Raw genomic sequence first — 15,090 nt, forward strand, 5'->3', positions numbered from 1 at the left:
TTATCCAAAATCAGTTACTATAATAAAATTTATAATAAAATTAAAAGGTTGTACATTGAATTTTTTCCTTAAACCTAGCATAATCATTTCTTTATTAAGTCCTGATGGTTGAACTATATATATATATATATATATATATATAAAATGACGCATCAGTGGCTTAAGAATTTTATAAATGTTCCTCCATTTTCATTTCATTTTAATGAATTGAATATTTTACTGCCAAGCAGTGTCATTATCAAGGTCTGGAGATGTGGGTACTGAAGGTACTGAAGATGTGAGTGCTGACAGACATAACATGATGAATTGCACACTCTAAAAAAGCTATACTCTGCACAGCAAATTGCTGCAAAACTGATTGGACAGCGCTGCTGCATACTGCAAACGCAACCCAGGAGTTTCTGAAGGCAAAGAAATGTCATTCTTCAATTCTGAAGTCAATGATTTTTTAGTTTAATAAAAGTCAGAACTCAGGCATCAGTTACCCCTACACAATTCCATTTTATTTTACTTTAACTACCACTTCAAAGAACAGTGAATATAATTTTCGAACAGAATACACTGTCTGTTGATATTAATGGAGAGTCTTCATATCAACATATGACGAACTAGAACTTGAACAGAAACAGAGAAAGAGTGATATGAAACTTTATCTAAAAACTTAACTTTAAAAACAAGAGGAAGTTGGTCTTTTTTTCTGCACCAGTTTACACAATATAGACAGAAACATGTGCTTTACATCTGTACACACTAGGGCTATCTCTAAAACAACTCAGCAGTAAGCTACAGCAAATATTTAAAGCTTTGGCTAGATAGTGAAACTGCTATATTAAAAAAAAATGTTTAGTCCCCTAGTTGGCCTTAATGAAGTGAACTAAAGCGGCATCATTACTAGTTTAAATGACATGGACTCCAAGGATGTAAGCTGAGATGGATTAAATTTCCACATTTAAAAGAAACTAATATTTAGTGTGCCCAGTGACAGACTGGCAACCTGTCCAGGGGGTACTGCCACCCCTTTCCCTATAACAGCTGGGATCTTGTGACCCTGAATTGGATAAGAGAATAGATGGATGGATGAAAATTTAAAACTGAATACCTAGCAAACATATGAGTATCTAAATAATATAATATTTGGTTCTAGGCCTGACACACACCAAGGTAATCATCAACTCACTGGTTTTAATACATACATTTCAAAAGCCAATCAAATTTGATCCCTAATAAAATAGAATCAAACAAGGACGTCAGCCTTCATTCATTTTGGGCCAGACTATCATTGTTACTGCTGGACTTGTCTGTTGTCTGGCTTATCTGTGATTCCTGCTTTTCTGTTCCACATGAAATGCACTCTTTCCAGATCTTTAGATATGCTCTTTTGATTTTTTGTATTTTGAATGCATAGACAACTGGGTTGACAGCTGAGTTAGCATGAGAGAGCACAATCCCAACATTAAAAGCTTGTTTTGGTACCTCACTATTTCCAAAGTGCTGAATACAGTTCATTATGTGGAGAGGGAGCCAGCACAGGGCAAACAAGGCCAGTACCAGAAACAGAGATCCCGCCAGCTGTTTCTCTTTCCTTAAGTAATTGTAAGAATTTCGGGCATGGCTCCCTGGTTTGTCTCGAAGGCTTCTTCTGATTGTGCAAAACACATAGATGTATAAAGCAGTCATTACCAACAGAGGCGTCAATGTGCAGAGAAAAAAGTTGAAATAAACCAGGTATGACATTGGGATGACATCTGTAAACTTGCAAGTTGTATAATTTAAAGTTTCATTCTCGTGCCATCCAAACATAGGAGTAAAGCTGAGAGGAATTGCAGCAAGCCAACATGCTGCTACCACACAACAAGAGAGTCTGTGTGTTACAGTCCTTTTGTACCTATAAGTAAAAAAAATTCCTATTAGTTTCAAACTAATTGTAATTATTTTTAATTACATAAAGTTTTCATAAAGTTATTAGTATGGTGAATGCTTATAAATTAAAGATCTGGTTATGCAGGCCATCCTACCTGATAGGGATACACACCCGAAGGAAACGGTCTACAGCAATAGCTGCAAGGCACAGAACTGAAACAAAAGTCAGCAGGATGACCACACAGCTGATGAAGAGACAGGTCTTGAATGAAGTCTTCACTCGTTCATCCACCACTACAGCCAATGGTATTGCCACGCAACCTACTAGAAAATCAGCCACAGCCAGCGAGACAATAAGGCAGAAGGTTGTCTGCTGAATGTTTCTACTGATCCAAAGGGCCAAAATTACCAGCATGTTACCCAGACAGCAAATAACAGCAATGAGCACTTCCACCACGGTATAAATAGTGTCTTCCTCCTTCATTGTGCGTCCAGTCTGGTTGGTGTGTGCAGGTTAATGGTGCAGCTGCATTATGTGCAAAAAGACTATTATCACCACATCTCCTTCCGGTGAAACATTTGAGGAAGTTTTTTTTCTTAACTTTCAATGACGCTTGTTTTTTTCTTGATGTTTGACCACACACTAAGGTTTTGCATGGTTTTCAATATGCATGTTTTAACGAATGTCTGGTTGCACTTTAATATTTTTCTGGCCTAACAAAAAAGAAAAAGAAACCAAACTGTAGGCATGTTGCATTATGTGGTTTAGAAAAACAGTTTAAAAAAAGAACCCTCATAGTCTTTCTGCTGAGAGGAAATGAGATATATCCTGATATCAACTTGGCCAGATTATACTAAAAACATCTGCTAATAATTATTATAAGTTTACAGAAGCAGCTTTATGTTATATTAGATAAATTACAGGTTTAGCAAAATATAGCAACATAAATATTTTGTCACTCTGTTAGGGAGTCCTTGTTTTGAAAATATCATTCTAGAGCCTGAATGGGTAAGGTGACCAACCCTTAAACAGACCATAAATAAGGTTAGACAAATATGTGATTTTACAACAACTCTCCCCTAAGCTGACAGGAGAGTTGCTGACTGGTATTGGCCAATATGCTTAAAAATGTCATAATGTGAAGTATCAGTACAAATTTTTAACAGTGAAACAGATCTGTACTAAAAACAATTTATTTAAATTACAAAAATGCAGTATAAGAAACTATGTATACTGTGAGCATGCATGGTGACAGTTAAAAAAAACAACAAAAAAAACATGTTTTGGGAAGTGAGTGATTCTCTCTCTGCTGCAAGTATGTGGTTATAATATAACACATAAAGCCAGAGCACTGTAAAGTGCAGGAGGGGTTCTTTAATTTACCCTAAACCGCCATAACCAGTGTACCAGTCATCTAAATGTACCATGTTCATTGCACCAGTTATTAGGGTCATGCAATATCATACTGTCCATGAAAATACCAATATAAATGTTATGTAACATGCAAGTGCCATGTTGCTATAACAACACCATGCCTTTGTGCTCCCTAGTAAGTGTGCACGACGAGACAAGCCTAGTCGTCAGGGCTTGTCTGAAAGTAACAGCCACAAGGGAGTCTCCAATAATGATAAAAAGTGAGCTACTTCAACAACCCTCAGTTTTATTATGTGACGTTATCATGCACCTCCTGACAAGTGACCAGTTGAATCTATTTGCAAAACTAAAGCATTAAGCATTATGTTATACTTCTATTTAAAATGTCCAGGGAAAGCACTAGACCTAGGCTACCTTTGACTCATACCGTGTGTCTCTACTGTTGCACTATAATGCTGCTGCTTGCACATTGTTTCAATAAACACTACAGTAGCTAATTAAGAAATAAGGATGGAAAACGTATTTCATTTACTTGTCTACAAGCTGCGAACACTGATAAAACATTGTTTAGTTTAACATGAGCATGCCAGAGAGGCTTAGACTAAATAAAAATGATCATGATTTCACATTGGAAAGACTAAATAGTTCCACAGTTTAATAATAAACGTTTAATTTTTTTTTAAAGCAAAGATTTTCAGGAGCTTAAAGATTTAATGAATCCAGAGAACTCGAAAAACCTTAAAATCATATTGAATGGCAATCATCGACTTGTGAAGCACTGCATTAGCAACAAAAAGGATTCTGGAGAAATCAATGCATGTGCTCTGAAACAGTTCTGAACACATTTCCATTATTGTTCATTTAACATAAATAATAATGCAAGTATTTAATGGCTGAGCACAAAACTGTCAGGATCTGTGTGCAGCAAGCAGGAAAGTAGGCCCCAAATGCAGACTCGTGAAAGTGAAACTTAAGCTAAAAACCCACAGCTTTATTTTTGGCATAGGTCAAAACAAAACCTGAACTGGGGCAGCTAGAAATTGAGTTAGAAACAGAGCACACAAGCCAGACTGAGGGTGTGAAAAATCAATGCAACAATGAATAGGAACACACGCAGACACTTCAAAATACTACTCTTCTTAATTTATTAAAATATTTAGATCCAAGTTTAATATTTAATATTACAGTTTGCCTTTTCTTAGAAGCTAAAATACTGCTTGACTGTCAATAACATTGTTTGTAATGCAATGAAGAACCAGCATATCAACCCTGAGTGATCAGTTGATCTGGGTTAAACTATACCTCAACTTTAAAAATATAAAAACAAAGCCCGCTCCAAGAAAACAATATTGTACATTCAAGGTAGGGTATAAAGCAGATTCTAGACCCATAGGCTGTCTCTTGTGTTCTGCATTAATTAGTATTTTTCAGAGTAGGAAATAAGTACAACTAGCATCTTGCTAATGCTATTAGCATAACATTAGCTATCTTATTTTCAAAATCAGACTTTTTCCAAATATCCAAAATACATAAAATTTAAATTGGCATTCTGGTCTACATATAAATACATAAAATGCGACAATATTTGCGAACAGTTAAGTAGTGTCACATCGAAACGTCAGGAGACGGTAGGGTTGCCAACTCCCTGAAAAATAAATAAGGGACACCTCGTGGCCAGGGCCGGGCGACCCAGTTGTCTTCACCCTTCCCAGTGTGGTGAATTTTCTAGCTCTTTTTTTGTGTGTGAAATTATTTTTTTAACCCTTTGACTTGAATTTGATTTAAGTAGATGTGTATTCTTTGTGATATGAACACATGTGAAACAAATGATCATTTAGCCATTTATTTTTAGCTCAAAATGACAACATTAACACAATAAAACAGGTCTCCTTCTTAAACAGAAGCCTGTCATGCTTAACTTTTGAGAATATAAGTAAATCTTTCTTTAAAAGAACTCTGTCCTGCTTAACTTAAAATAATAGAAAACAATAGAAAGAAAAACATTCTTGTAACAGTGCACATTTAGTGCATTTAGTACAATCGGCTTCAGTTGAGGTATTATTTCAGCTTTTCTAATGCTAATCAGCTGCTCCCGTTTGAAAACCCGCTTGTTCCCATGATTACGCATCTTAACTCATCATCATTATTCATCTATGTATTACTTTTATGTATTAGTCATCTATTTGTTGTAATCATCTATCCTTGCAGTTGTTTATTACACAAAATAAATTATATTATCACACTTCTGGCCACATAGCGCTGATATTCATTGCACATGCCCATATTAACTTTTTCCAGCCAGGTGTTTTCCTTTTCCCATTCTTCCCTTTCTCTGAGGGGAACAAACATTGCTGCTCTAATGCTGGGCTCACACTGTGCGGTTTTAGGCCCATTTTGAGCCGATTTTTGAGTGATCGGACCGATTTTGGCCTTCATCGTGCATCGTGTAGTATACGTGGGGTAACGAGAAGTGATTAACACCTCACGACCAGCTCCCGATCATCAATCGCTCGTGAGCCGCTCACACTGCTCGCGCGCAAACACGTAAACGCCGTGAAAAAGACGGAGCAGCACGGCTGTGCAGCGTGTGATCTGGACACAAGCGATGGAGGCACAACTTGTAGAACTTTGGAAAGCTCATCCGAGCCTTTTCGATGTGGCATCACAAAATTATCACGACCACAACAACCGTGAAAACAGTTGGATTTACACTGCTGCTCAATCACAGCTGCCTGATCATGTTTTTCATTAGCAATTTAGCAAAGTTGATGGTGGTGGTGTGTGTGTCTGTGTGAGTGTAAGACGGAGAGAGAGAGAGCGACAGATTTTCTGTTATAACCTTCGTGTTATGGAGGCACAGTGTGAGCACTCAGGTCGCATCAGAGCATCGGGCGGTATAGTGTGAGACCCTGCATCGTGACCTACCAACTTCTAACCCCTGCGAGTCAATCGTGCAGTTTGAGCAAGAGCTGAATAACGTGACTGAAAAAATCGCACAGTGTTTGCCCAGCTTTAGGTGTACTGTCGTCCGAGACTTGCACCGCCGTGTCGGCGTTTGTTCCCCTGTTGGCCATGCTTCTTGTTGTGGTCATCTGTTGTCTTCCGGTATTTTCTCCGTAAGCGACCTTTCCTCGACCAATGAGATGAGCGGTAATCTGAATTGTCATACTCGAATTGTCATAAGTGTGCTGTCAGCTCATTGGTCACAAAGCAGGAGAGGGGCTGGGAATTATGTTTTCAAACAAAGCGTTAATTCCATTAAAAGTTATAGACTACTTTTGATTCTCACTGTATTACGGGACAAAGTGCGTCCCTTATTAGCTCAATACGGGACGTGTACTTTTGTTTCGAAATACGGGACGATTCCGTATTTTAAGGGACGGTTGGCAACCCTAGGAGACGGATTAAACAAACGATATTGCTAATAGTTGCATGAAAGATTTAGGAGTCTTTCATAAATAAAAAGTACTATTAGCCACAACTGGTAATGAGTGCTTGCAGTCACAAGAGGCTGCTGTTGCTGGCACTTGCTTTGGAGCAGTGTAGGAGGAGGGACAGCAGTTCTAACAACAGAGTGAAGAGATGGAGAAAGGTTGTAAGAAAATAAATGGAAGAACATAATTAGGAAGGGAGAGATTCAAGGATACAAGTAAAATGATTTGCTACCTCCACCTGTTCATTTTGTTTCCCTTTTATTCCCCCCCCCCCCATCTACAGCATAATCCGACTTAGTGGTGTGTGTTTCACCTGAAAACTCAGCTAAATGATTATGCCAGAGTGAAATAAATTCTACATTGCACCGGGATGCTTGATGAGGATGTTGAGAATAATTTTGTTGATTGATACCGGTAATAGAAGTGTTACTGTCATGTAATCCCTGTGGCACATGTGGAAGCGGATCCCTGCAAGGCCATAATCAAATTTATTTTTTCTGTTTATAGGTAATGATGGTTTGTGCATAATGCAGGTTGTGGAGCAATCAGGTGGCTGATTTCATTGTACAGCCTGTGACAGATTGGGACAAAAATATTTTGTGTAAAGAAATTTAACAAGTCTTCACTATGTTTGATAAATGTATCGCCACTACAGAGGAATTTGTAGTATGTTCAATATGGGCTGTGCACTGTTATGTGTGACAGAATAACTGCCTTACTTACTGTGGTGCAATTCACAGATTAAAGGGGCTCTTTTTTATTTTCATAGTACCTCATGTGAGACAGCATAAATAATAGGGCAACATACTAATCAATCTTTTGGTGTGAGGTACACTTCAAGACCGCCTAAACCAAGACCAAGACAGACCGAGTCAAGACTAAGACAAAGTCGAGACGAGACCAAGACAGAGACCGAGACAAAAAAGTCTTTAAACTGCAGCCAGATGCTGCTTCGTTTACGGGTGTCAGGCATATTTATGTGTTTTTGCGATGCACTCGCACAGCCCTGCTCACCGCTGTCTACTGTCTCACTCACTTACTGAGAGGACAGACGGACTCTCCACTTGAGTGTCGCATCTCTCACCCTCTCTGTTTTTCACATAATGATAATATCCCATATCCTCACATGTGATTGGCCACAATATGGAGGGATTGAAGTATAGCTGAGCCACTGTGTGAGAGCTGAGCAGCAAAAGGAAATTGAGTGGGGCTTTTGCGTATGACACATTATCGAACATTACGTTGTGTGTCATGGATACTGTTGACTCCAAATCTCCCGACCACTATATCGATCTGAGACATCAAGACCGAGACAGCGAGACCAAGACAAGACCGAGGGATCCGAGACCAAGACCAAGACCAAAGTCCGTCAAGACCAACACAAGACCAAGACCACATAAAAGTGGCCTTGAGACCGATCTCGAGACCACTTTTACGTGACTTTACAAGACCGGTCTCGAGACATCCAACTCTAGTGTGAGGCGAAGAAAGAAGCCTGTAAAACCAATGCGTGACAACTTGATGGGGATAGATAACCATGACTTTGAATAAATAAATAATGGAACCAAATACATGTTTCTTAGGCATGTTACGTTAGCTTTTAATAACCACATTGCCACTAAGGAATATTTTAACTTTACTGGACTGTTTCACGAGAAAAAGAGGGAACAAGGAAACTGTCATAAGGATATGGATAAACAACAACAGGGTTCTATGTTACAGTACTCTGTATTCACGGTTATTTCCTCAGTACTGATAATGTGTATAGATTGATTATGGAGTGACAGAGGCCTGTAAGTCTGATTCAGTGTTTTCTCACAAATGTCCTAATGCATACACTCAGGCCTGAGATCTTAGGCAACCGGCCAAAACAACATCCAGAGTCATCGCTTTCTTTAAAGTGAAGTGATCTTACTGAATATACTTATGGGCAGACATTCAATCTGCTTGCTTAAGCAACTAAAGACCATCTCAGTGATTGCTCGCTCAGTAATGCTGCCAAAGTCTTTGCATCCTTGGATGGACAATTAAATTAAGCTTTATAAGTAAATGAAGTTTTTTCTACTACCTGTGGGTAATTCATGTTATAGAAAAGCAGTTCAAAAGAAAGACCTGGGAAACAGTTTGTGTTTTAAACTTCAAACAGTCAAATGTTTATTAGTTTATTTCCACATAAATGTGCATTCTTACATTTAAGCTGCTCTAAACTTAAGAGGTATTTGCAGTGACTGATTGGAATTATATCTGTAAGTGAAACGAGCAATACAAGAGAACTTGACCTGTCAAATTGTCTTTGTTTATATAAATCTCTCTTTGGAAACAAATGATAAGCATTTCAGGTGTTTTCTTTATTAATTTATGCAGTATAATAAATATACTATTAACTTAGTTTTCCTGTCAGCCAAATTTTGGTTACTAATGTTGGCTAGTAATAATTTCTGCATTAGCAAACATTGTGACTAATGCTAACTGAATGCTCAGACCATGCCATTGGTCAGTTGCAATGTTGATCCTGGACCAATGATGATGTAGGAACAATACAAACACAGGGATATCAGATCATTCGTATGTATTTGTATGCTAGCAATAATTTCCACCTATACAGTCTATGAATGCCATTTGCTAAGCTGGCTAAAATAAGCTGGTAATGTAGCACTCCACACCCTGATCCAAAGTGGGTCAAAGGCATGCCAGGTAGGCTTTATGCCAGTGTGCCAACACATGAAAAGCCAGAACTACAGGCAAGACATTTCAGGCATTGCTGCAGTAGTATTTTCTTAGAGGATTTTTATTACATTCTAGAAAGCACTTCAACTTTGGTTGTAGGCTGATATATGTAAATCATTTTATAATACCATATTGTACCACTTCATTTATAAAGCACTTTTAGAAAACAACAAGAGGGCTGACCAAAAAGCAGAAAGGGTAAGAGATGCAGAAAAACAAAAGAGCTGTAGAAGTTAAACAATAAAATAGTACATAAAAAGTATCTCAGAATAACTGTTAATATCTCTCACTGGGTCAAAGGTCAGGGAGTAAAACTGTTTTTTTTAAACAAAAAAAAACCCCAAAAAGAGAGTGACAGAGTGAGAGTGATATATGGGTACAGCAGTTCAGACAGATAAAATGGAGCACAACTGTTAAGAGACTTTAAACAACTAAATGGATTTTAAAATGGATTTGTAAACAAACCGGATGCCAGTGAAGGAAAGCTAAAATTGGAGTGATGTGCTCTCGCTTGCACCAATACTTTGAGTGGCAGTTTTTTTTTGCACGAGCTCTAGGAGAGCAATACAAGGCTGGCTAATTCAGATAAAAATTGCACTGCAGTAATAGAGATTAGACATTTTGAAAGCATGCCTTAATGTTTCAAGGTGAGTTTCGACATAAGACCCTTAATTTTTGACAGGAGCCTCAACTGGAAAAAGCAGGATATTAGCACCATACAAGGTAAGATAAAATGAGTTCTAATGCAGAGCCATCTTGAGGTTAAAGCTCGCTATTATTAAGCCCTTTTGACAGTATTTCCTGCCAGTTATTACAGACCGCAGTTCCTCTCAAAAACCGCAAACACACACAAACTCTTGCTGCAGGATGCTGCAGGAATCAAAGTCCCTCCCCTTGATTTTATGACTTGTGAGAGAGTGAGTTGGTGAGAGCGAGAGAGTAGAGGACGTAGAAGAGTGGTGATGCAGGATATCCAGTCCTGTCCAGAGCTTGAATGACATTCTGAGGTTCAGTTCTTCACCATGCCACCATGAACATAAGCTCCACTCACTGTGAAAATGGCACAAATAGGAAATTCCTCCAGCCAGGTAAGGAACATAAATAATGATAAATGGAAAGTCTGAACTAAATGTATTTCTTTAAGATAAGTGGGATCTGTGAAGTGTAATAATGACTTCCTGTCCTGTCCAACCTCACGAGCACATGGATATGGTGTACATCTCCATTGAGACCACTATTGCTCTGGCCTCTGTGGTGGGGAATGTACTGGTGGTGCTGGTGGTGTATGAAAACCGGGCTCTCCGCAACGCAACCTTCTGCTTCATTGTGTCTCTGGCCATGGCTGACATCGCTGTGGGACTTTTGGTCATCCCTCTAGCTATCGTTATCAGTGTGGGATATTACACTCAGTTCTACACATGCCTCTTCCTGTCTTGCCTGATTCTGATGATCACCCAGAGCTCCATCTTTTCCCTACTGGCAATAGCCATCGACAGATATCTGCGAGTCAAAATTCCTACCAGGTGAGGAACTGATTTAAAAGCAGTTGTTTGTGTGTTTGTTTTTTTATTGTTATTTGTTTTATCTGAAAAGGTAAAAATAAATTAATTGGAATAAAGTAGTGAAAGTTGAGAATTACAGTATCAATGTAGTAAATCATGATCTGTTTACATTAAGAAGAACTCAATATTCATAGCAGAACACCATAGGAAACTGATGTCAGCATCCTCCTTGACCGATAAAGACTGCCTGATCCAGTCCATTGCAGCTTTCCTGTCCAAAATTAATCATGCAAATTAGTCATCCACTGATCTAGGTTCTGTACAATATTCATCCTACTTATAAGCATAAATTTATTTCACAAACATTTTAATTGATATCACATTATATAGCATGTGTCTTTTGAACTTGAACTAGCAGAACATATGGTGTTAATCTCTTTTTAATTGTCTTTAGAGTCAGAGAGCCTAATATGTGCTCAATCGAGTGAATTAGGTTCTCCATCTTCATGACTGATATACAGCACCATATATCTTTGCAAGGTTTAATGCAAATAAAAACCTTTTAAGCAAATTAAAATGTTCCTGTCTATGTAAACAACTGACAGAGGTAGCATTTTTATGAAAGCTGGCGGTCTACCACACAACATTTTTATATATCAGTTGGATCCTGATGTCAAGTGTCAGTTGTGAAAACTTTGAAAAATCTCAAAGGCTGACATTGGACCAATGAAACACTATAACTATAGTACTCATATGCGCATTTAGGTGAATCGGAAACCTGTCTTTTCTTTTTCATCATACTGCGCAGGTACAGCATCATAGTGACTAATGGGCGAGCGTTCGTGGCAATTTGTCTCTGTTGGATTCTTTCCTTCCTCACTGGATTGGTTCCGATGATTGGCTGGAATAACCGGGATATCGCAAACCGCAGCAACGCCAGTGAAATATGCTGCCAGTTCACCGCTGTTATAAGGATGGACTATATGGTGTACTTTAATTTCTTTGTCTGTGTGGCACCACCACTGCTGATAATGATCACTCTGTATGTGGAGATCTTTAGGGTCATACGGAAGCAACTTAACCGCCGTGCTGAGGCCACCTGTGATGGAGACAAGTACTTCCGGAAGGAGCTGAAACTAGCCAAATCGTTGGCCTTGGTGGTGTTTCTGTTTGCTTTGTGCTGGCTCCCAATACATATCATGAACTGCGTGACTTTATTTTGCCCAAATTGTATCAATCCGATAGCCTCAAAGGTAGGGATTTTCATGTCCCATGTAAACTCGGCTCTTAACCCGCTGGTTTATGCATTCAAGATGAAGCATTTCCGTGCCACACTCATCCAAATCATTCGCCGCTGCATGTTATGTAAACCCTTAGAAGCGACTGCATACCCTACAAGCACAGTAGTCCTAAATTAGAGAGTGAATTTAAGTGTAAAAAAAGGACTGCGATATTTCTGTTCTTGGTTTCCAGTGATGGTGTATCAACAATACTAATGGGATTACATGATATATGGAACTGATAAGGAAAATAAACCCATTAGCTGGAATAACACAGCACTTCACTGAGTCTTGGGAAACACCCATATCTTAACCATTTACATTTCTGTGAGTTTCATTAGAATAAACCAAGGTTGCAGTGAGAAAAACTGAAAGAAAATTATATCTTCATCAGTCTGGCATTTGATTTGTTTTGTTTTTGTTATTAAGTTCTTTCCTTACTGATTCATATTGAATTTTTTAATCATTGTAATGTGCTGTAGATAAACATCATAAATGATGCATTCAATATTTCATGCTCAGAATGCTTCAAAGTGGAAACAAGAGATGTATTTCCCATTTTAACAAAATACATTCTACTCAGTGAGATGTTGCAGGTATGTCTTAGACATCGCCAAAGTTATTATATTTCAAGGACATTATCCATGTTTGTGTGAAAGCCAGTGGCATTCCATAGTGGGCGAAATATTGCAATATGTGCCAAAGTGGTCGACTGACTTATAAATGAGATTAGATTCATTGCAAAGATTGAATTTGGAAAACCACGTACTAGATGCTTGATGAGTCACATGAACACAGTCAGAAGAGTGAAGAGATTTACTGGCATAATATCAATACAGAGTGCAGTTTGTTCTCTGGGTTTCACATAAACAGTTCAATATATGCTGAGATGAAAAGGCTCTGCCTTGAATGCAAATTAATCAATTCAGGCACTACACCAAATGAGACAAAAACTCTGCCAATATCAAAGCCTTTCAGCCATAAGTCTTTATCATAGGATGCAGGGACTTCCTCAGCGAATTCACATAGTTGAGGCCATATTTCACAAGCTGTGGCAGAATGGTGAAAAGGCTCTGGCGCATTTAAAGAAATTAACAACAGAGCATTATGCTCAAGTGATTTATTCCAACTCCAAGGCTAAAGCTTCTGCTAAAGCCGCATCGGTTCTGCATCGTCATCAGTTTGACCTCAGGACTACATCCACTCAGTACTTAATACATAAAAGCGGTATAATCCTTTTAGAATATTAAATGATTTTCCATTTGATATGCTCAGAACACCAGGCTTTGTGTTAAAACAATGGGGTTCAAAAAGGTATTTAATTATCGCTCAACATGTCAATATGTACTATATATTACCATCTCTAACCTTCATCCTCGCTGAGGGATTTGAAACTGCTGAGTGTGGTCTAATCCCCAGCACTCATCTTAGAGAAGCAGGTGCCGCATAACCAACCTGGCATTTACTGCCTTTGCACCACACAGCCCTGTGAGCACTGGCCTAACAATATCTACAGTAGAGAGGTAAAAGCATGGTGTAAGTAGGAAGTGTCTATCGTGACTTCATCACACAGAAACTGAAATCTTCGCAAGGTAAGACTATTTATATGTATATTTGGAGAAACATTTAAGGCTTCTACAAAACACTATCACTACATCAGTTCGCAAAATCATTTCTTACGTTTGCTTTTTTAACATTTTCAAGCAGCAACAGAATTTTGCATGCCCAACCAACTATAAGATGGCTGACACTCATAGAGAAGGAGAGGAACAAGGGGAAGAACAAGATCTAGAGGCTCCAGAAGAAGAGATGGATGACGAACATAATGCCTTGCTACACTTAAGCAAATACCGTGAAGCTCAGTTTGCAAAACCGTGGGAGCAGTGGACCTTCAGAGATAAAGCAAACTATTACATGGACCGCATCTTCCTTGGGCTTTTGGTCACTTTTTTGGTCATTTTTATTGGAGAATGTGGCTATAAAATCTGGTACTTGACAAACGTGAATGCGATTGTGGAGTTTGTTTCAGATTTGGTGGTCTTTTTGTTCGATTGGCTCTTCACGCAGGACAGACAGGAGCAGGTGGCTGAACTATAGGCTGCAATGAAAGGATTACTTGATTTTGTCTTTTTTTGTGTGTATTTTCTGCAATGTTTAAAACACAAAAGATCACTAGAGAATTTGTCTGCATCTTAGTAAGGAATTTTTGTAATATTACCAGTACCTGAGCACTATTTCTGATCATTTTTGATGGAAGTAAACATATTGAATGAGCTGTCTCACTGTCATGCACTTCAATGATTTGTACCATGTGGTTTTTCCCCCAAACCAACTATGTAATTAAAAAAATTATTAATTTCAGCTATGATTTATGAATGACAACTGCTATAACTATGTTAGTTTCTGTTACAGGCTAATTAATATGTTAATATATTTTAAAGTTGGAACATTGAAACATGCAGTGCAAATGCTTTGAAGAGTGCTGTAAAGCTGATTTAAAGGACTAATTTTTTAAGTGCCAATTCCTGTTTAATTCTCAATTTCCTTTACTCCTTAACATTTAGATGCATTTTATTAGATATCATGTTACATTTTTATTTATATATATTTAGAATTGATTTATATTTACTTATAAATATTAAATGTAGATATATGACTTAATTGTTACAAGCCAGTTAATTTACTATCCAATCTGTACATGGAAAGTGAATAATAATAACAACAATAGAATGTTTTTAGTGTATTTTTATGAAAGGTGTCATTCTGCTAAAAAATTTTCCACTAAATCATGTTATATATATATATATATATATATATATATATATATATATATATATATATATATATATATATATATATATATATATATATATATATATTTAAACTTATAATGGAGCGAATACAAATGTAAC

General features: G+C 37.8%; 2 protein-coding genes across 2 annotated transcripts; one reads left to right on the forward strand and one right to left on the reverse strand.

Moving 5' to 3' along the window:
• Positions 1-396: 396 nt before the first annotated feature.
• LOC147331207 (adenosine receptor A1-like) lies at positions 397-2,368 on the reverse strand. The gene is made up of 2 exons (XM_086293371.1): positions 2,016-2,368; positions 397-1,885 (listed from the first exon to the last, which is right to left on the reverse strand). Exons 1-2 carry the CDS (start codon positions 2,342-2,344, stop codon positions 1,255-1,257), a joined length of 960 nt encoding a protein of 319 aa, XP_086149497.1. The 5' UTR covers positions 2,345-2,368; the 3' UTR covers positions 397-1,254.
• A 4,337-nt stretch (positions 2,369-6,705) lies between these two features.
• Positions 6,706-14,539, forward strand: LOC147331208 (adenosine receptor A1-like). Its single transcript, XM_086293372.1, has 4 exons — positions 6,706-10,484; positions 10,597-10,919; positions 11,707-13,770; positions 13,886-14,539. Exons 1-3 carry the CDS (start codon positions 10,455-10,457, stop codon positions 12,314-12,316), a joined length of 963 nt encoding a protein of 320 aa, XP_086149498.1. The 5' UTR covers positions 6,706-10,454; the 3' UTR covers positions 12,317-13,770; positions 13,886-14,539.
• The last annotated feature ends 551 nt before the right edge of the window (positions 14,540-15,090 follow it).

The sequence above is a fragment of the Aulonocara sp. 'chitande type north' Nkhata Bay genome, linkage group LG5 (assembly GCF_057382095.1).
Source record: "Aulonocara sp. 'chitande type north' Nkhata Bay isolate Kocher_YH1m ecotype deep benthic linkage group LG5, A_spYH_male_GT1.1, whole genome shotgun sequence".
NCBI classification, from domain to species: Eukaryota; Metazoa; Chordata; class Actinopteri; order Cichliformes; family Cichlidae; genus Aulonocara; species Aulonocara sp. 'chitande type north' Nkhata Bay.

Coding starts and splice junctions, on each gene's coding strand:
- LOC147331208 (XM_086293372.1), top strand. CDS start 10,455: ATGGCACAAATAGGAAATTCCTCCAGCCAG. Junction 10,485..10,596: donor TAGGAAATTCCTCCAGCCAG/GTAAGGAACATA, acceptor CAACCTCACGAG/CACATGGATATGGTGTACAT. Junction 10,920..11,706: donor CGAGTCAAAATTCCTACCAG/GTGAGGAACTGA, acceptor CATACTGCGCAG/GTACAGCATCATAGTGACTA.
- LOC147331207 (XM_086293371.1), bottom strand. CDS start 2,344: ATGAAGGAGGAAGACACTATTTATACCGTGGTGGAAGTGCTCATTGCT. Junction 1,886..2,015: donor CGGGTGTGTATCCCTATCAG/GTAGGATGGCCT, acceptor TTTTACTTATAG/GTACAAAAGGACTGTAACAC.